This window comes from Apaloderma vittatum, unplaced genomic scaffold, assembly GCF_000703405.1.
Source record: "Apaloderma vittatum isolate BGI_N311 unplaced genomic scaffold, ASM70340v1 scaffold3195, whole genome shotgun sequence".
Classification (NCBI taxonomy): Eukaryota; Metazoa; Chordata; class Aves; order Trogoniformes; family Trogonidae; genus Apaloderma; species Apaloderma vittatum.
In genome coordinates, this window is record NW_009717530.1 from 14,414 (window position 1) to 34,635 (window position 20,222).

A 20,222-nucleotide genomic window follows, 5' to 3' on the forward strand; every position below is an offset into this window, starting at 1 on the left:
CAAAAATTTTTTCACAGAAAGAGTAGTCAGGCACTGGAATAGGCTGCCCAGGGAGGTGGTTGAGTCACCTTCCCTGGAGGTGTTTAAAGATCATTTAGATGTAGTATTGGGGGATACGGTTCAGGTGTGGACTCTGTCGAGGAGGGTTATAGGTTGGACTTGATGATCCCAAGGGTCTTTTCCAATCTGAATGTTTCTGTGTTTCTATGTTATATGATCCATGAACAAATACAAACAACAACAATTGGAACTTACATGACAGTTCATAGCCAAACAATTTCACAAGCATTCAGTCATTATTCACAAACTTTGAGAGCAACAGCAGAAAATACAATGCTAGATAGTGAAAAATTCTTCCGTGTTCAGATAAACTTCTGGCACTCTAAACCAGCTGCTGCCAGCTTGAAAAAGACCCAATCAATAATCCTCCATCCCAAAATTCACATACAAACCCCTCACCTATTTCCACCCTACAGCAGCACTTCAAGGGGTCAAAGTATTTACTCAGCTACCATCCCACCTCTGCACACGAACAGTAAAACTGGGTGTTGGGGTTGTGGCAGGAGTAGGTCCCAGGTGAGCAGAGGCAGGTGGCAATGACCAGTTGAATTCTTCAGCTGCAGACGGGCAAACGGGCACTGAGATTTTGGGCAGCTGCTCCACCCAGACATGGGCCTCAATGGGGTGCATCCCTGTGTGCTGAAAGAGTTGGCTGATGTTGTGGATGAGCCGCTCTCCATCATCTTTGAAAGATCACGGAGAACGGGAAAGGTGCCCGAGGACTGGAAGAAAGCCAATGTCACTCGATTCTTCAAAAAGGGCAAAAAGGAGGACCCTGGCAACTACAGACCAGTCAGCCTCACCTCCATCCCTGGGAAGATGATGGAGCGGCTCTTCTGAAGAACTATCTCTAATCAATTGGAAGAAAAGAAGGTTATCAGGAGTAGCCAGCATGGATTTACCAAGGGGAAATCTTGCCTGACTAATCTGATATCCTTCTACCAAGGTTTTATCAAATGGGTTGGTGAAGGGAGAGCAGTGGATGTCATATACCTTGACTTCAGTAAAGCTTTTGATACTGTCCCTCATAACATCCTCGTAGGTAAACTCGAGAAATATGGGATGGATTGGACAGTGAGGTGGATGTGTACTGGCTCATAATCAGAGTTCAGAGGGTTGTGATCAGCAGCACAGAGTCAAGTTGGAGGCCTGTGGCCAGTGGTGTTCCCCAGGGATCAGTGCTGGGTCCAGCTTTGTTCAATATCTTCATCCATGACCTGGATGAGGGGATAGAGTGCACCCTCAGCAAGTTCACTGATGATATGAAACTAGGAGGGGTGGCTGACACACAGCAAGGCTGTGCTGCCGTCCAACAGGATCTGGACAGGCTGGAGAGCTGGGGAAAGGGGAACCTCATGAAGTTCAGTAAGGACAAGTGTAGAGTCCTGCATCTGGGGAGGAATAACACCAGGCACCAGCAGAGATTAGGGGACGTCCTGCTGGAAAGCAGCTCTGTGGAGAAAGACTTTGGAGTCCTAGTGGATAGTAAGTTGTCCATGGGACAGCAATGTGCCCTTGTGGCCAAGAGGCTCAATGGGATCCTGGGGTGCATTGAGAAAAGTATCTCCAGGAGGTCTAGGGAGGTTCTCCTCCCCCTCTACTCTGCCCTGGTGAGACCACACCTGGAATACTGTGTCCAGTTTTGGGCTCCTCTGTTCAAGAGAGACAGGGACCTAATAGAGACAGCCCAATGGAGATCTACGAGGATGATTAAGGGACTTGAACGTCTCTCCTGTGAAGAGAGACTGAGAGAACTGGGGCTGTTTAGTCTTGAGAAGAGAAGGCGGAGAGGGGGACATATTAATGTATAGAAATATCTGAAGCGTGGGTGTCAAGAGGAAGGGGGCAGTCTCTTCTCAGTGGTGGCCAGTAATAGAACAAGCAATAATGGGTTTAAGTTAGAACATAGGAAGTTCCACCTCAACATGAGGAGAAACTTCTTTATTGTGAGGGTGACAGAGCCCTGGCACAGGCTGCCCAGAGAGGTTGTGGAATCTCCTTCCCTGGAGACATTCAAAACCCGCCTGGACACGTTCCTGTGTGGCTGCCCTAGGGGATCCTGCTCTGGCAGCGGGGTTGGACTAGGTAATCTCTAGAGGTCCCTTCCAAGCCCTAACAGTCTATCACTCTATGATTCTATAGAGAGGACCAGAAAAGGTCAGGCTGGATTAGAACTCTGTAGGAGAGGGAAGGAAACAGTGTTTCCTCTTTTTAGAAAAACACCACAAACTCTGAGACTGACCACATGAGTGAAAGCCAAGATCTACTGCTGATCATGGCCAAAAGTGGATGGATAGGATGAAGAGAGAAACTTTTTGCTGGTAGTTTCTTTATATACAAGCTTTCAGCAGTTCGTGTTTCACTGGGACTTTCTGAACCACATGTGGTCTCTGAGAATTTCACAATTCTCAACTGGCTCTGCTTCCAGGAATTTGTTCAGACTCCCTCAGGCTTCTACGTGTATCTAAGGAAAACATTACTATTGAAAATATAAGAATTCAGTTGGATTTAAGACATCCTATCAACAAAACTTTGCTGAGATGATCAAATAAATAATCAGAAAAATACTGCATAATTCACTAATTGGGTGTTTGAAATGAGTGAGTGCAATCTTTTACAGAATAATGTGATGCTGTCATGCTGGGGAAAAAAAAAGTAGAAAAGAAGAGAAATATCAGGACAATACTGTACAGTTTAAAAGTGTCTGAGAGATTTTGCATTTACTGTCTGTTCTAGAGAAGTCAGATTTCATCTTTCTTATAAAGGAAACATTTATACATAATGGTAATGCTACAAAAGATCTTTAATCTTTCAATGATCCAGAAACTTCAAAGGCTTCGGATATAAAATTCCTAGGATTTCTGACAAGTGTAGGTTCAGACCCTGTAATGATCTTAACTTCAGAGAGAAGACATATTAACATTAAGACGTTGTATTTTTTTTCCTGTTTCGCTTGCAAAAATTTACTTCATACTTCTACACATACAGCTCCTACCTGCTCTGTGTAGACATGAAAGATTGTCAGCCCTTTGCTTAAGATTACAATCTTGTTCCATGTCTCTTCTCTTTACATTCAAAAGACAGCTGCCTTTCCAGGGTGCAATATACAACTGCTCTAGATGCTGGACAGAGTTGGCTTATCCACTCTGCTCCTAAGTTTAGTTTGCTTACCTAAAATGAAGTCAGATGTCAGCCACATCATATTTTTAATTTATAGAATCAGAACTGTCACCCTATCTGCTTATGTTTGTTTCTTCCACACGCAGGACAACATTTTATGAGCATACCTTGCCTTATCTATTCCCAGGGCTGTCATAGTTTGTGTGCCACCCCGCTGGCGTATTCTCGTAGCTGCAGCCATCACATCTTCTGTTGTAGAATATGTATTCAGGAAAAATTCATGGACTACAGTCTGTCCGTACTGAACAATTCCAACCTGAAACACAAAGTTAATGTTAAAAATCATCTACCCTTAAAGCAAACATCCGTCTTCTGCAGGGGGATAAATGTTCATCTGTACCTACAAGCCAGGAAAAGAATTCAGCTCTGTGTGGTTCCCTCAGTATGAAATATCTACAAGCATTTGAGTAAGACTAACTAGAAGACAGTCTCATCAATCATTTTGAATTTTCTAATATTTTTTTAGTAATAATAGGAACAAAGCCCAAAGCAGGCTCAACTCCTTGCTCTTCCTGGCTTGTTGTATTCTGTGCTGCAGCTCTGCTCTCCTCTAGGCCAAGGCAGAGCAGTGCCCTAAAAACCAGTCACAACTTCTCAGAATAGCTTTCCTTATAGCATATGAGGCCATGGGTCACTCACAACTCTCTTGGTTCCATCCAAATATAACATTCTTACATCTAATAGTTTATTTACCCTAAATCTAGACTAGAAACAGCAATGTCATGACAAATCTTGGCCCTCAGGGTGAGGGGAAGACCCAAGTACTTGTATCTTGATGAAGACAACAGGGCAGTCTAGGACATGGCTGTTCTTCCAGTAGGAGGTAAGCCAACTAAGACATCTGACAAGTGCCAGAAGGGACAATGTGAATAAAACGGTGGCTTCTGGAACAGAGAAAGACTCTAGATGACCTCAGCAGGGCCAGTCTTTGTATGAAAGATTAATGGATGGAATTGGAACCTGAGCACAAATGCCTGAGAGAACCTGCTGCAGAAAAAGTGTGAAATAAAAAGATTCATTCATCTCTCTCAGCTTTAATGTTTTGGCAGGTTCCTGACAGCTTTTACTGGGAAGAATCCACACAATGTTCCATTAGCATATTTCAATTTTACATTACACATGGCAATTTATAGGTGCTATTTAGGATAATGCAGTATTATGTGGCATTTATGTCTCACTGATCTACTATTAAAAGCACTCTAGCATTTAGGTACCAAAGATCAATATGACCTCTGGGATGTTTATGCTATCATATTATTTTAAAAAGTGGCTTAGTATGTACTTTGCAATTACTTTATAGGTGCTTTTTCAGGTACTTTCATAACCTCAGATTCTGCACAATGTTTGTTTGTTTATTTGTAGTAGAAGTGTTAGAGTTGGAGAAATCTTTGACACTAAACATTGATATCACAATCACTACAAAAAAAATAGTTACATATGATTATGGAACTATAATTATAATGATTTGTGGCAGGAAAATCTATCCCACTTAATTTCTGTATTCCTTTGAAAATACAGTCATCTCTGGAAGAACCCGCAGAAGCTCAAAATTACAACCCATTGTTCCCTTTTGAGATATTTTAATTCTCTCTTGAAGTCATGTCCTCTTCCACCTGCAGCTAAGAGCATCCAGAAGTTGCATCTTCTCTTGAGCAGCGGACTACTGAATCTGCACAGTGTTTACAGAACAGGCTGAGGCATAGCTTGTCAAGGGTTAGGATTAGGGCTGCATTGGCCACTAAATGGGGTAGATGCTCTCTAACCCCCTCTCCTCTGAAATCCGAAAAGGGAGTAAGGCAGAGAGACTTATGGATTGGAAAAGAAAACTAAAAAAGCTTTAACAAAGAATAATAGTAGTAATACAGAAATAATGGAAGTAATGAACTATATGCAAATATATACAAAATCGATACCAAACCTGATTGCCCCCTGACAGCAATCCCCACTGATGCTGCAGAGCAGGTGCCATCAGGGAAGTCCCAGGCTCAGCGGCAGAGGGGAACCACACACAGGGGCTAGATTTGGAAACTGAAGATTGGGATCAAAGGCAGATAAACAGACTGATTCATCCTTGGATGACGACCATTGCAGAAGAGGGCTCAACCTCTGTGATCTCTCAACTTCCTACTGAATATGATATGGAGTGGAATACTCTTCTTAGTCACCTGTCCTGTCCATTCCTCCCCAGAGGCACAGCCTTTTTCTTTCTTGCGACTCATTTTACTTCCCAGTGCCCTGAACATGTTACACTAGACTCACCAGTGACCTTGGTCACCACAGGAGCAAGTATAAGCAAGAGCCTTCTGCATCCCAGTCCAAGGCAGTAACTGTAAACATCAGGTTTTATCCCTGCCAGTAGCTCACACTGTCTGCAAAAACATGCTGCTGACTTCAGAATGTACAGTCTCTTAAAGAGACTGAGTTGAAAAGTAAAATCATTGAACAGAATTGGTTCTGTTTAGCTCAAACCAGGACAACACTGTATTACCACTCAGAGCAGTCATGTGGCACTGAGTGAACTCGAAGATGGAGATGAAATTTTTAACCCATTCTCTCCAAGACAACTATTTTGTGGTATGCACCTAAAGTGACATACAGCAGAAGCTGAACAGGATGCTCTCAGTCATTAAAAAAGACTATCATTAACTGGTGGTAAACAAGAGGTTTTCATTTTGCTTGGTCTTTTGGAGCAGGAGGAGTGCTTTAAGTATTCTAGGACCACGCACAAGTGTAGACAGACACTACTGTATGCCACAAAGCCTGCCGCTGTGGATTCACAGGTGCCTTATCTGCAGCTTTGAGGATTTTATTGGTACCAAGGATTTAATCACCTCTTGACTGTTATCTGTGTGAAAAGTATCTGCCAGTGTTTCATGATTGTAGAGACCCATGTTGGTGCTGTCATTTTCCTAAAAAAGATTACAGGCTGACATTGAGTTGTATCATTTCCTATTTGAAAGGAAACGTTGTCCATGATCACAGCAAGTAAACATTTTGAGCACTTCCTTCTCAGGAAGTGAATGGGAAGAACATCTGAGTCTGGGAAACTGCACTGTGCTGGATAGCTTGTAAATCAGGAAGGAAGAGGGGCATGTGGTTATCTTATGGGATACAGTTGTTCTGTGGGACCCTTCCCTAGCAATAAGTTTGAAAACACTGGGCACTGACCATCGTGTTCTACATATTTCACAGCATCAAAGACGGGCCATTCTTCAAAATACGGGCAACAAAACGCTTCTCAGAACTGACAAAATACTACTAGGCTGCATTTTCCAGTATCCTACAAGATAACGGAAGCAAATTCACCTTGTAAAATTAGGATTATAGTCTAATAGATAGCAATGATGGCTTGAGGTTTTGCAGCTTTTTAATCTAATGGAAAACTATAAATGACACAACTTCATGATTTAAATATGCCTTTATGGGACAATAAACCTCTTCAAACTGCCAAACTTCAGCAAACCCCTAAGAATTATGCTTACAGGCACTGTACGTTTTGATTTGCCTGCTTAATTTAAACCTGAAAAATGCAATAATACTACACAGACAGACATAATTCTGCTATACTTCAGAAAACTTAATATTTTTTCCCAGCATTACTGATCATAATCTACTGAACATCTTTGTAATTCCTAAGTTTATGTTCCCTTGCCTAGCATTCCATGGCTGTTATAATACACAAGGGAATAATTCTTTAATTGTCTCCAGTTCCTGTGAAGAAGTGTTGTATGAGAGAACAGGCAAGTGGAATTGTAGGAGAGAACAGGCAAGTGGAGAACTGTTCTACTTTGGGACAAAATATTTCTGAGGGCAATTACTTATTATTGTTCTCTAAGTCTATATAGAACCTTATTTGGAAAGTACATTTTGGCTTTCCCAATAAGATATTAAACTAATCTGTCTGGTAAAAACCACCACCACCAATTTCAAAATGAAAGGAAAACCATTTAGTATATGGAAATGATACTCTAGGATTTTTGCTGTTGGCATGTGGAGGAAAATCAGAAATATTTTTGGTTGTACTTAAGTCCTATTTAACACAGAAGAAAAGCAGAGACGCCTCGGGAAGCATTAATGGATAATACATGTTATCATATGCAGAGCTTGCTAAAGATAAGTGAATGAATGCAAAATTGAATTAATTCTGGTACATTTTGCTTGCTCCCAGGGACTCAGACATAAATTAACTTGTAAACTAGTGCAAGGGTCTTTCTTCAACCTGAATCTTTTTCATACCTCTTTAACACATTTCTGTTCTCTTGGAGATAAAACTTATCATAAGAAATGACAAGGCATGACTTATTAGTCCACTGATACCGATTGGGAGATATAATACGGCACAGGCCAAATGCCTATAACTGCTTATGTCGTATATTAGTGGCAAAATAAAACATTTCTGAAAATTTCTGACAGCCATAGCTTTAAAGCTGGAATCGAATATACCAAAGTATTCTGCTTTCTCTTTTTTATATTCTTTTACCACAGAAGGTAAAAGAAGAGGAAAAAACTATCTTGCTTTGCAGTGTGGAATAAGGTCAGGAGAAATTTTTTTTTCCTACTTGTATAATTTTTTCTCATTTTAATTCCTTCTTTCTTTTCCACTTTTCTATCATCACTTTCCTTTCACTTCTTTTATCCCTAAGCTTGGGAAATGCATCATTATGGTGTAGTGGATTTTCTGGAGAATGGCAAGAAAAGGGAAGGAAACACTTCTGAAAAAATTATAGTGTAAGCTCCGTCATTTTGCATCTGAATCTTCTGGCTTGCACTTTCAAATCTGCCAAACATGAGACACTGAGGAATTTCTCTTCTGACTTGTCACAAAGCTAATGACCATTGTTCATGGAGCCAGTAAGTAGAAAAAAAATAACTTGCAAGCCTCTAATCAAAACACAGTTTTGAACAAGTCGCACCCAAGCTGCTAAGGAGTTATCCTGTAATCACATCATTCCTTTCTCATGCAATACAAAAACAATTTGAAGTCTGTGAAAGTCTACTGATTTCTCATATGCTCAGCAATCTCCAAAAGATGAACGTGGAAAAATTAATTTAAACAAACAGAAGGTAAACACTTGTTCTTGTATTTCTATTCTGTGCTGCCAGAGGAGAGGGGAGAAACAAGCCTGCTCTGTCATTTCTCCTCTTCCCCTTTCAATAATCTGTTGAAATCAGATTCTGAGAAAGAAGATAGTGTGGGTGGAAGAGATGATACAACCTTTTTACTACCAGGGTTCCCAAACTGGAGGCTTGGAGGAGACAAGAGAGATGGAATAAGTTCTGAGGAGGGGGAGAAGGTAAGAGGAACTGAGAAAATTCCACCTAGGTTTTGTCTTCCAGTTCCAGCTTTTTTTCTCCTCCTTATTCCAATCTTATCTCTCTCTCAAATGTTTTTGCTCTGTAGCAACCAGATGCCAAAGCTGACATTCTCAAGTGAATACGTGTACATGTGAGAAGAGGGGTGGCTATGCCAAACCACGGGTAGAATGGATTTTGTAGGTCGAGATGGCAGGCTGCTGAAGTGTAGGCCCGCAAGGGGCCTCTCATGCATGAGCGAAGCCACGCAGACAAGGCAGGATTTCAAAAAACAAACTTAAGAGAGGTGTGGCAATGTAAAAAATTTAGGAATTGCAGGGTGAGGAAGAGGGGTGAGGGTGTAGTAGAGTTGATTACCCTGTGTACTATTCACATGAAGCCCTTTGGTAAGAAAGCAGTGGTGATTTCCACGGAGCCATTGCCTTGTCCTGGGAAATTCAGGCTTAAGTATTTTCCCAAGGTGGCACATGTTGGAGTAATCTCCATCTTAAGAGGCTTGGAAGATTTTCTTAATTTTGATTCTTTTCTGTTAAATTTGACAAAGTGTTTTTCCTTCTTCCTTACAATATTTGGAAGAACACTGTGTTTAAAATAGGAGGATGTGATTGTAAAGTGGACAGTTTATAAGAAATAATTTTATTAGCCTGTACAGGCAACAGGGCAGTTGTGTGGTAACTCACGAACCCCAATTAACTTGGAAAATGAAAGTGATATACTATGCAGGCTGAGGTAGCTTTTACACCTTCTCACAGTCTACTTTGGGAAGGAAGGAGCTGAATATTGAGAGCCCTTAGCTGGGGTAATTGGTTATAGCTTGGTTAATTCTGGTGGAATCATGCTGATTTATAGCAGCTGGCAATTTGGCCCTCTCCACTTATTATATATGCAGCTTCAGCCATTAATAACATGAGGCTTAACAGCCACTTGTTAATTATGATTTCAAACGTTTAAAAGCTGTCTGCTCCACAGTGCAAAACACTGAACATTGCTCCAAAAGGTTGTCTGAATGTGTGCCTCAGAGGAGAAATGACCTTCGTGCTTCACAGTACAAAAGAAGACAGGATGTGGTTGTGGAGAGGAAGGAAGTGGGAAAGGACAATGTTCAACCAGCCTCACTTAATGCACTTAAGTTTTGCCTCTGTGTTAGAAAGACGGTTTCTTCAAACTGCCTGAGCAGTGGGGGGAGGAAGAACCTCCCTGACATCACTGCTTGTTGACAGATGCTGAATTAGCTGTGGTTTCAGCTATTTTGCTTTAGTACCCCATTGCCATAAATTCTTGGGATTGAAGAGCTCCCTAGATGATGCTCTCATCCCATTTCCTCTAAATCATTTTTTTTCCTCACAGATTAAACAACCATAAAATATCTAATGTCTTACCTGTGTTTGCTGAGGACCTATATCCATGTTTTTCAGGAGGCTCTGTAGGAAGCTTGTGACACTATCCCACGGATAAATGCTGTTGGACCCATCAAGGACTATGACGATGTCTAACTGGGTTTTACATGCTGTAACATAAAATTGCCACATAAGAATTGATACTAACAAAGCTCCAGTTACTTTTGTGATTAGTAGCAAATGCTTGTGATTAGTGGGCATCCAGTGGGGCTGGGCTGCTCTACTTGATGCCAACTGTCATTCATCAACTTTTGCATTGTATTTCACATGGTTTGTGTTCTATTTATGACCAAGGCATTCAGTTGTAAGCAGAAATTTAAGAATGAGGTTAGAAGATCAAAGAGCGAGTATTTACCAGTGACCGCTACCTTCTTCAATGTCAATCAGTTCCTTTTTGATTTTTTAAAAGGACCAAATCTTTAAGATTTTTATCTGTATTACTAAATTGTTTTTGCATTTGGTCTGAACATGTCGTCATTATTTAAAAATAGTCTTTTGGCCATAAGTAAAAAGCATAAGCAACTATTTTTAGCAATTTTGTTTGGATGTTACATAGCACTTAAATGATTGTTTATACTGAGATAAATTCCAAAAGTAGCAATAATTTAGGTTATATATGGACAATGAAAAACATTTACTTAACTTGGTAATGCTGGTAGCTAAGTTAAGCAGTGCATATTTTTTGGTATGCCTATGTGTATACGTTTGTCTTGTTTGACACTGTATTTTTTGATACATAAGAGAATTCCTGTGGCTGGCATACCTTGCACAGATGGGGCAATTGCCTTGGTGGTTTCAAAAGTTGAGCTGACATTAGAGCAAACTCCAGTCGTGTAGTGCAAACGCCCACATTTATAAGCGTAAAGTGGTCCACATGCCTTTAAGAGATGAAAAAGGGTGAAACGTTTCTACTGCAGTACCTGAGAAAATAACAGACTTCTTTTAAAATGGACAAAAAGTGTCTTCTTACCAGAAAGCCTCCTTTTGGGTTAGTCACTAAGGTTGTTCCAAGAGTCATGTTTTCTTTTACTTCCACGATGTTAGGAACTGAAGTAACCGCTATAAATAGATTAAAATGCTAAGTATTTGGGAACATAAAAACAAAATGTTGAAGTATATATCCCCTAGCATGGAGCTTCCAGCTTCTAAAATAAAATCCAGACTGACTCTGGTTTCAGAAAATATTTTAGCACCCTTCCTCCTCCTTCTTTGATTGCAACAATCAAGAAAAATTTCTGAGACTGGCTTTTATCCCAGAAAACATGTCTGGGTTGCTGTTTCAAATAGTTTTCTTGAATCGCAAAAAGGAAAAACAGTAAAAAAACCAGCACAATGAAAAAAATAGATCACCATTCACACGCTTTTTTTGACTAGAAAACGAACTTTCATCTTTTTACCTTGTACTGTAAAAAATGACTTACCAGCTTTTATATTTGTTACTGTCATGTTACATTACTGACATGTAGGTTTTCAAGAGAAAAGAGGACATAAAAAGTACCACAACAGGTGTATTTAGTGAAATAGATATTAACAGGAAGTCTTGCTGTCTACATTGCATATCTCTTGACATGAGCAAGTAAATCATTGCTAATTACCTATATCATATTAAGATGCATCAGCTTGGCTCTGCCTAGCTACATTTTCATCAAAAGCTTACTGATGGCATTATGAAGGCTCTTGTTGGCTTTAGAGAGCTTTGGAAAGTGTAATCCATGAATCTATGCTCTGTGGCCCTTTCTGGCTCCATGGCCAGGGCTGTCAACCACAGTCAACTAATGCCAGTCGTAATAAAGCTGCCCACAGTAAAATCATGAGCAAGTTTTCCATAGGACAATGAGAAGCTTTGAAATTATTTTTGATGTTACAAACAATACTTCCGTCACATTCACCTATGGACTGCTAAGTAAATTTTCTCTGTAGAAACAATTCTAATGCATATTTACCAGCTAAAACTATCGTAAGATCTATCTTTTTTATTCTTCAATATGACACGGCTTTTATTTTCTTTCATACCTGGTAAGTTCAGTTTTGTGCAGGGCGACTGGATGTCCCTTCCTACAGGGCATTTGTATACATCTCCTGTTCTTTTCTCAGGCTGGCCAACTAGAGGTGAACCAATAAGTATCCTGCAAATAAAATGTTACCTGAAATTTCTTCTTTCTTAAAAAGCACAAAAGTCAACAAATAAAACTTACAAAGAGAGCACAGCTGCAGCAAGCTCCATACTAGGAGTACACGATGCAAGCTAGAAAAGTATCTAGTATATAGTATATAGTATATAGTTCAGACACAAACAAAAGTGGGCATTCTACCTGCTCTTTAACAAGGGCACAGGAAGGAAAAGGGCCTATATACCAAATTACAACACTGGATAATATAAAAAAAAAATTCCAGTGGAAAATATAACAATATTGGTGGATGGATGATAAGTATTATAAGTAATACAGAAATAAGTATCTGTTTTATTTAATATATCCTTCATCTTTAATATATTTTAGAAGAAAATGTATTTTGAGACCAAATGCCAGAGAGGCTCACAAGTACACAGAAAAAGAACCCAGTCTTAATTAATGTGAGCTAGTCGTGTTAAATACAGCATTTTTCCTCTTTATGATAAAAATAATGTTATTAAAAGGGTTATTGAAAGAAATTTCAAATTTTTGAATGCTAAGATTTTTTTTACTCTGTGGGTTTTTTTTTCAAAATTTGATGTTATAAAAAATCACTATTCTCATATAGCAGTTCACAGCCACTACAAATTAGCATCCGCTCCTAAAAAAAACAGCAGGAAATGCTGTTTAGAGATGAGCACTGTTTTTGTACTCGAATCTTTATTAGCTATACTAAATAGACAAGCATTACCTAGCAGATAGCAACCAGCTCCATTAAATGTGTAAGGAAGAACTTGAATTAAATTACAATTCACAGCGCACACTAGAAACAGAAATCCTGCCATTAAGAGTAATTTTCAGGAAGATTTACTGCTGGACACTTATATGATTGTGAAGATTTATTGAGAGAACCATTTCAACCTTTAATCATAAATTAATGACTCCAGGCAGAACATATTTGAGTAGAATGACATAACAATTAAAAGGTAGCCTATGGATTAAAAAAGGACAGAAAGGAGAATTTAAAGCCAATATACAATCCAGCTTCTAAAAAACCCATACTGGAATAGCTCATTGTGACCCACTGAGAATTTTTCAATGATAAATTAACTAAGTCTAAAGCAAAATAAAATGCTCCAAGTACGTACTGGATCCAAGTGCTCTTTCAATCTATACTCTGTAACGTAAGTATTTTTTACCTCAAAACTTAGAAACATGCATCACAGCCTATCATGCAACCTTGACTTCTGGTTAACTGCAGAGAAGCTGAGTGTGCTTGACATACCACGGGAGGTGACCAGTGCTCAGCAGGATCATGTCCTCGTGCTCTTCTTTTCTCAGAAAGAGCAAGCCCCGTGAAGAGAGAGGTCTCAAAGGCTGTTTTGTCTTTTTGCACAGGCGATTGTTTAAAGGCGCCCGTTTTATTGAGAAACAAGCATAGTCAGGTTCAGAGAACATCTGTTGTTCACAAGTTCTATCTGTGGTGTCAAGGTAGCATTATAGCAGCTGATAAAGCATCACAAGGGTGCTTTGTCTATTTTTAACTGTCAACCTACAGATTTCCTGCTCTGGATGTTGGTATGCTGAAAGCCGCTTGAAAGTTTGACAATTTAACAGCAGCTGAGGAGTTTAATTTCAGACATATTCAGATCTAGCACACTAGATTTCTGTCTTTCTTCAGCTACTAGAAAAGTCACCATTTCCAACTCATGTAATTTTTTGCTCCTGAAATGTTTTGGGACAGTTTACAATAATCTAACATACTTTGCAAAATCGCACCTCCCAGAACGGATACCATTTCCTGAAGGTCTAAATTAGCTTGAGGAAGGTCATTATTATTCTCCCATCACCCTCACGCAGATGTGTATTTAAATATCCTACCCCCTGGGCAATCAAGAGCAAGCATTTTCAAAAGCAGCGTCTGCAATTTCATTTCCATTAACATCCCCTGTGTCTAATGGTGAACACCGTGGTGCAGTGGTGGATAGACTCCGGAGTCAGACAGCTTCTGGAAGGCGATTGCTCAGGCACTGCAGGATAGTCTGACCTATTTGACTCCCAAACTTTTTACCATTCAACTGTTATTTCAGTCCTCCAGCAGAGTAGTTAGTCTGTAAAGTTTGTTCTTATAAGGGAAAAGCAGTTACAAGGTGTTTATCAAAAGACCAAGAAGCAGTGACACCAGTAAGCATGCCAAAATGCAACTTCTAATTCAGGAGAACAAAAAGAAGGAAAATACTGGTTAAGAGGAAGGCTCAAAGTTCAAAATGTGAATATATTACCAACAGTAAGACATAACTGGCTCTCTAAAAGGGAAGGCGGAGTACTGTATGAATAAATATTTTGACACATCAGTTAGAAAACTCAGTACAGACAATCTCTGAAAGAAAATTCTAGAAAATAATACATAATTCAGATTAGTTAGGTGAAACAGGAACAATTTTGCTGCCAATATGTTAACACAAGGAAAAGAGAAATAATGATTTTATTTAGTAAATGTGAAAAAGATCAGGCATAACACAAAAGTTTCTCAGCTCCATCAATTAGGGAATTTATCCACTTTGTGAACTCATTTATGTCTTTGAGGATTTGAATGTAAATATATATTTGGGTCTTCCAGTCTCCCAATCTTTCCAAGTTTCCTTAGGATTGCGCATTAGTTTAAGAAGTATATCTGACAGAATCTGACCCTTGCACAATGGGCATACTTAAAAATAATAGCATAGCACGTGAATCACTGAATACCTGAAAATCTGAAGTTTCCATTTAAGAAAATAAAAACATCTTACCATTTGCCTTCCTCATTTTCATACTGTTGGACTGTGTACCCGAACATGTCTTCCAGAGGCCCACTGAAGGTCATTGCATTTTTCACATCAACATTAGAAGAGCCAACGATGTGAAAGAGAGCTTTTTTTTAAAAAAAAACAAACAAACAAAACATGTAGGAATACACATAAAACCCAAGACTTTTAAGAGATCAAGATTCAGTTTTGACTTAACTGGAGGTACAAGACAGGACTTGGGGTATATTTATCACAGGTGGTAAGAGATTTAAAGTGCACTTCCTCACACATACATACACAACTAAATTCAGAGATGTTAGCATCTGGGCTTCTGTATTCAAAACCTGTATATCACAATTCAACTAACATTGAGTAAAATATCATTACCTTTAATAGTGAATACACTGTTCTGTTATTTTTACTTCTTTTAGCTTCATGCACTAATAAAGTAAGAATTTTACAAAAAATGTTCCTCCCTTCATTCAAGGTAGTAGAACCACAGCATCATAGAATACATTGGGCTGGAAGGGACCTTTAAAGGTCTTCTAGTCCAACCCCCCTGCAGTGAGCAGGGTCATCTTTAGCTAGGTCAGGCTGCTTGGAGCTCCATCAAGCCGGACTTTGAATGTCTCCAGGGATGGGGCCTCCATCACAACCTGTGCCACCATCCTCATAGTAAAGAACTTCCTAATGTCTAATCTAAATCTACCCTGCTCTAGCTTAAAAGCATTGCTCCTCATCCTGTCGCTACATGCACCTCCCCAGCTTTCCTGTAGCCCTGTTAGGGTGCTGAAAGGATGCCGTAAGTTCTCCTCAGAGTTTTCTCCAGGCCCAACAACCCCAAGTATCTCAGGCTGTCCTCGTAGGAGAGGTGCTCTAGCCCTTTTGATAGTTTTTGTGGCCTCACTCTGGACCTGCTCCAACAGGTCCATGTCCTTCTTGTGTTGAGGGCTCCAGAGCTGGACACAGCACTGTGGAGCAGAGAGGCAGAATCACCTCTCTCGACCTGCTGGCCATGCTGCTATTGGTGAAGCCCAGGATGCGATTGGCCTTCTGGGCTGCGAGCATGCATTGCTAGCTCATGTCCAGGTTTTGTCCACCAACACCCCCAAGTCCTTCTCTGCAGCACTGCTTTCTATACCTTCACCTGTATTGATACTGGCACTTGCCCCTGACCGAGGTATGGGACCTTGCATTTGGCCTTGTTGAACCTCATGAGGTTCACGTGGGCCCACTTCTCCAGCTTGTCTGCGTCCCTCTGGAGGACATCCTATCTTTCTGGCATATTGACCGCACCACTCAGCTTGGTGTCACCTGCAAACTTGCTGGGAGTGCACTCAATCCCACTGTCTGTCACTGACGAGGAGGCGTAGTAGTTCCTAAGCTTTCGTAAATTTGAGAACCGATTTGCCACTGTTTGCAGAAGACACACAGAGGAAAAGAATTTAATTTTATTCTATATTAGAGGAAAAAAAAGCATATAGTTTTATCGTAATTTTACCCTACAGTACTTGTAAACCATTCATGTTTGGAAAAGAATAGAGCAAATTTTTAATACTACCAGATGCTGTTATATCAAAAGTACCTCAAAAGTGACTGCTTGCAGCAACCAACATCTACAACAGTGGTGTTGGACTATAATGAGATCACTTCTGAGAGCAGATGCTTCTTCAGAGTGATTACCCATATTCTATAGCTCAGTGATCATCATCAGGGAAAATACTGTGAAAATACGACTGTATAGCAAGTTTCAGAAAAAAGAGGTATATAGGGTGAAAACTCCAGCTTAAAGTGATAGTCATAAACCCCCTGTAAGGCTCACTTAGAACCTAAAAATACTACTTATATATTAAAAGTAAGGCTATTTATATATTCTTTATTTTTATTTCCTATAGTGATCTCTTCCATCTTTGTCCTGTTGAGGTTAGATTCAAAAGCAACCAGTGACTCTGCTGCTGCAGAGTGTGTATTTCATTCACAAGAGCCAAAAATTAGTTGAATTTGTAGAACATCAGAACTACTTAACAACACAACTAAACACAACCTTCATTTCAAAGAAGCATTTCATGATCATTTGCTGACATTTAGCAGTTAAATAAAAATACCCAAATCCATAATACTTGCTGCATGTCAAACATCTAAATAATGTCCAATTACTAAAATAACATCTGTGGTTTTTGCCATTGAGACAATTATATTCTAATAGAAAGCATGTTACTATAATTAAGTTCCCAAGTGGCCAATGCTATTCTGTCTCTCTCAGCATCTTATTTCCTGCTTAATGTACTAAATTATCACACAGGACTGTTTATCTCTTAGTTGGTATTTCCAGTTTCACTGGATAGCAAAAAAGGAAAAGTTTCATTTGTGTCGTTTGAGTTCTTCTTCCTCCAGTCAGCGTCAGGAAATATAAAGAATTGAACAAGCTAAAACAGAGTTTATCTTTATTCTTAAGAAAAGACTGATTACAAGTGATCAGAAAAAAAAATCATAGCTGACAGTGTGATGAGAAATAATTTGCTGGAAAAGTAATCCATGCATATTTTATGTTCCTTAAACATTTACGTTTAGAGAAATTCTGCTATGCCTGCTTATGTGCGATAGGTGTTTTCCTCCCCTACTCTCAGTCATCAAAGCATAATTAAAATCAACCAAACTGATTTTTAAAATTATTGTCAAGTTATACCTGGTTCAAATCCTCTTTTGTTAAATTTCATAGTAAAAATAATTGCTATTATTATTTTTGACACCATGTATGGTATTCAGACCATGTCACTTAGACTCCCAATCTACCTCCTTCCTACACAATGAAACAGTTCTAATGAGATTGCTGCTGAAGTAAGTATCTAAGTTTATGATTTAGTTGAAAAAGAAAGGTAGGTGCAAAATCTATCCATGTGGACTCGCCTCTTAAAGGTCTCCAGAATTCTGTTCACTTTAGCCCCTGAATAAGATGGACAGAACATCCTCCTAGAGGTCTGTGGAAGCATGTTTTTTCTCCTTTCTCACCTTATGATAATATTTAAAACATATTATGATATGAAAAATTAAAGGCCACAGATTTCAGCTCATCTCTTCGAATTTACTTTGTCCTAAAGCTACCAAATGTTATACATGCATTCTGTGCTCAGTACACTCTATGACAATATCCTCCATCATCATTCCATCATCTGCTGACAGACAAGAAATTTCTTCACAGTGATGCAGCAGTGACAACTATTGTGGTTTCTATTGTGTACTCACTACACTAAATGGTCGTGAAGTTTCCTGATTCTCTTATGTAATCTACTAAAATTTCCTAATTTTAACAAATAGAATTCTAATCCTCATAGCTATAACAGCAAGTTTTAAAATGTGAAATGGGAAAACAAGAAAACTAGAAGAGGAATAAAAATATGTCAGCTATTTGCTACTACCCCCCTAAATCCTTGTGCTTCTGAGTGAGGTCAGATTAGAACCAGCAATAATAATGTGTTCACCTAAAAAGTAAAGCTAGAGGAATCAAAAGAAGCTAGATGGACTAGACTGATCTGTAATTAAGGGCAAGTGACTCCGCACAGCAAGCAATAGACCTGTAGACCTTGTCGACTAAGGATGTTTTGGATGCTAGTGCTATGTATTCAATGGGTAACTGAGTAAGTTAATGGCAGACAAAACCACTGCAGGTTACAAACCATACGAAATGCACATCTGGCTCAGGAAATCACCTCAGCTGGAAATATCTGGAAACTGGAAGAATATTATATATGCTTGCTAAAGTTATTTTTGTCTCTAGCTATCATCTGACATGTACTCCTGCAGACACCATACTGAGCAAAACATGGTCTTGATTTGATCCAGTATGGCTATCCTTTTGCTATCTCATCTTCCTGTTCTATCTTGGCCAGATATCAGGTGCTTTGATTTTTTACTTCATATAAAAACTGGCATATTTTAATATGAAATGTCTTACATGTCCTTTTGTGGTATCTATGTGCTATGAAACATTATGAGCATAACGTGTTATTTTTTTAAAAGTAAGGGTCAAACTAAGCAGTGTAAGATTAGCTTATAAATAATTAATAGATTTAAAGGTATCTTATTATATTTTCCACGAATTCCCCAAAAGGAAATTTCGCTAGTCAAAGATATGTTCAAATCTGCAGATAGTAAGCAGAAAAGTGGAGTTTACAGTGACCCACATTACAGTATTAAATAACAATAATCTGCTGACTTAACGACAACTTGGCTTTTACATTTTGTTTCATTTTCCAGTACAAAGAACATTGTACTTATGAGGTGACACTTGAGAACATTTAAAAATATCACTGATTGTGACTGTGAAAATGAGACTTTACATTAGTAACAATATCTAGCCTGTACTCTTCCAAACTCCTAGTTTCTGCCTAAGATGCACACATCCTCATCTGTTTCCAGCAAAATTGTGTATATGAATTAAAAATAATATTGGCAGACGTAGTGGGAAAAAAAGAGCTACAGGGAAGTTGGAGAAGATTATTTTGAAAGTTACGGAGATTAAGCAAAAAAAGCACATTTTCTGTAAGGTACGTAGTATTTGACTCTATACTTAATCACAATTAATGTAGGTAAACTAAATTAAATTTTTTAATTATTTCATGTTGTGTTAACAGAATAACTAAAAATACAGATCAGAAATGTAGAATATAATTGTTTATCAAAGGATAAAACTCAAGTTCTACGTTTTAACTTCATGTTCTATAAGAAACAAGGCACTGTAGAAAACCTGGGACAACGTTCCTCTCACTGCTGACTAAAACTGAGAACACTAGCTGATACATGTGGTATTCTTTACTGAGCACAGTTTGTACCTATACGTGAAAGGTTGACACTCAGTCACCACGACAACAACCCAAATATTATTTCTATTACAAACCTAGAGTAGTAGCTCATACTTGTCTAGTAGCCACTAATAAATTTTTTGTATGTGTTATTTAATCAGATCTTTTAACTAAACATTCATGCTGTCTGCCTGCTTATTCTGACTCTATACCGTGCAAAACTGGATATCCCTGGCACTTGTCCACGGGCATATTGCCTGACTACTCTAACCTTTCCAAACAGAGAACTGTAGAATAGGCCCCCTTATTTTCCTAGAACAGATGGATATAATCATAATCCAAGCTATAGAACAAAGGTCAGCACCTAGCCCTGTACTCAGCTTTGGTGAGGCCTCACCTCGAGTACTGTGTCCAGTTTTGGGCCCCTCACTACAAGAGGGACACTGAGGTGCTAAAGAGGGCACAGAGTCAGGCTACTGAGCTGGCAAAGGGCTTAGAACACAAGTTGTATGAGGAAAGGCTGAGGGATCTGGGGCTGTTTAGCCTGGAGGAGACTGAGGGGAGACCTCCTCACTC

General features: G+C 39.1%; 1 protein-coding gene across 1 annotated transcript in view; it reads right to left on the reverse strand.

Moving 5' to 3' along the window:
- Positions 1 to 17,329, reverse strand: part of LOC104274323 (integrin alpha-1) — a gene marked incomplete at both ends in the record, with an annotated part of 30,518 nt that extends 13,189 nt beyond the window's left edge. Inside the window, 7 exons of the mRNA XM_009869920.1 lie at positions 3,348 to 3,496; positions 9,933 to 10,060; positions 10,714 to 10,828; positions 10,921 to 11,009; positions 11,964 to 12,076; positions 14,851 to 14,971; positions 17,317 to 17,329. Of these exons, the coding sequence (XP_009868222.1) occupies positions 3,348 to 3,496; positions 9,933 to 10,060; positions 10,714 to 10,828; positions 10,921 to 11,009; positions 11,964 to 12,076; positions 14,851 to 14,971; positions 17,317 to 17,329 (728 nt within the window). The remainder of the gene's footprint in view (positions 1 to 3,347; positions 3,497 to 9,932; positions 10,061 to 10,713; positions 10,829 to 10,920; positions 11,010 to 11,963; positions 12,077 to 14,850; positions 14,972 to 17,316) is intronic.
- Between the last annotated feature and the right edge of the window lie 2,893 nt (positions 17,330 to 20,222).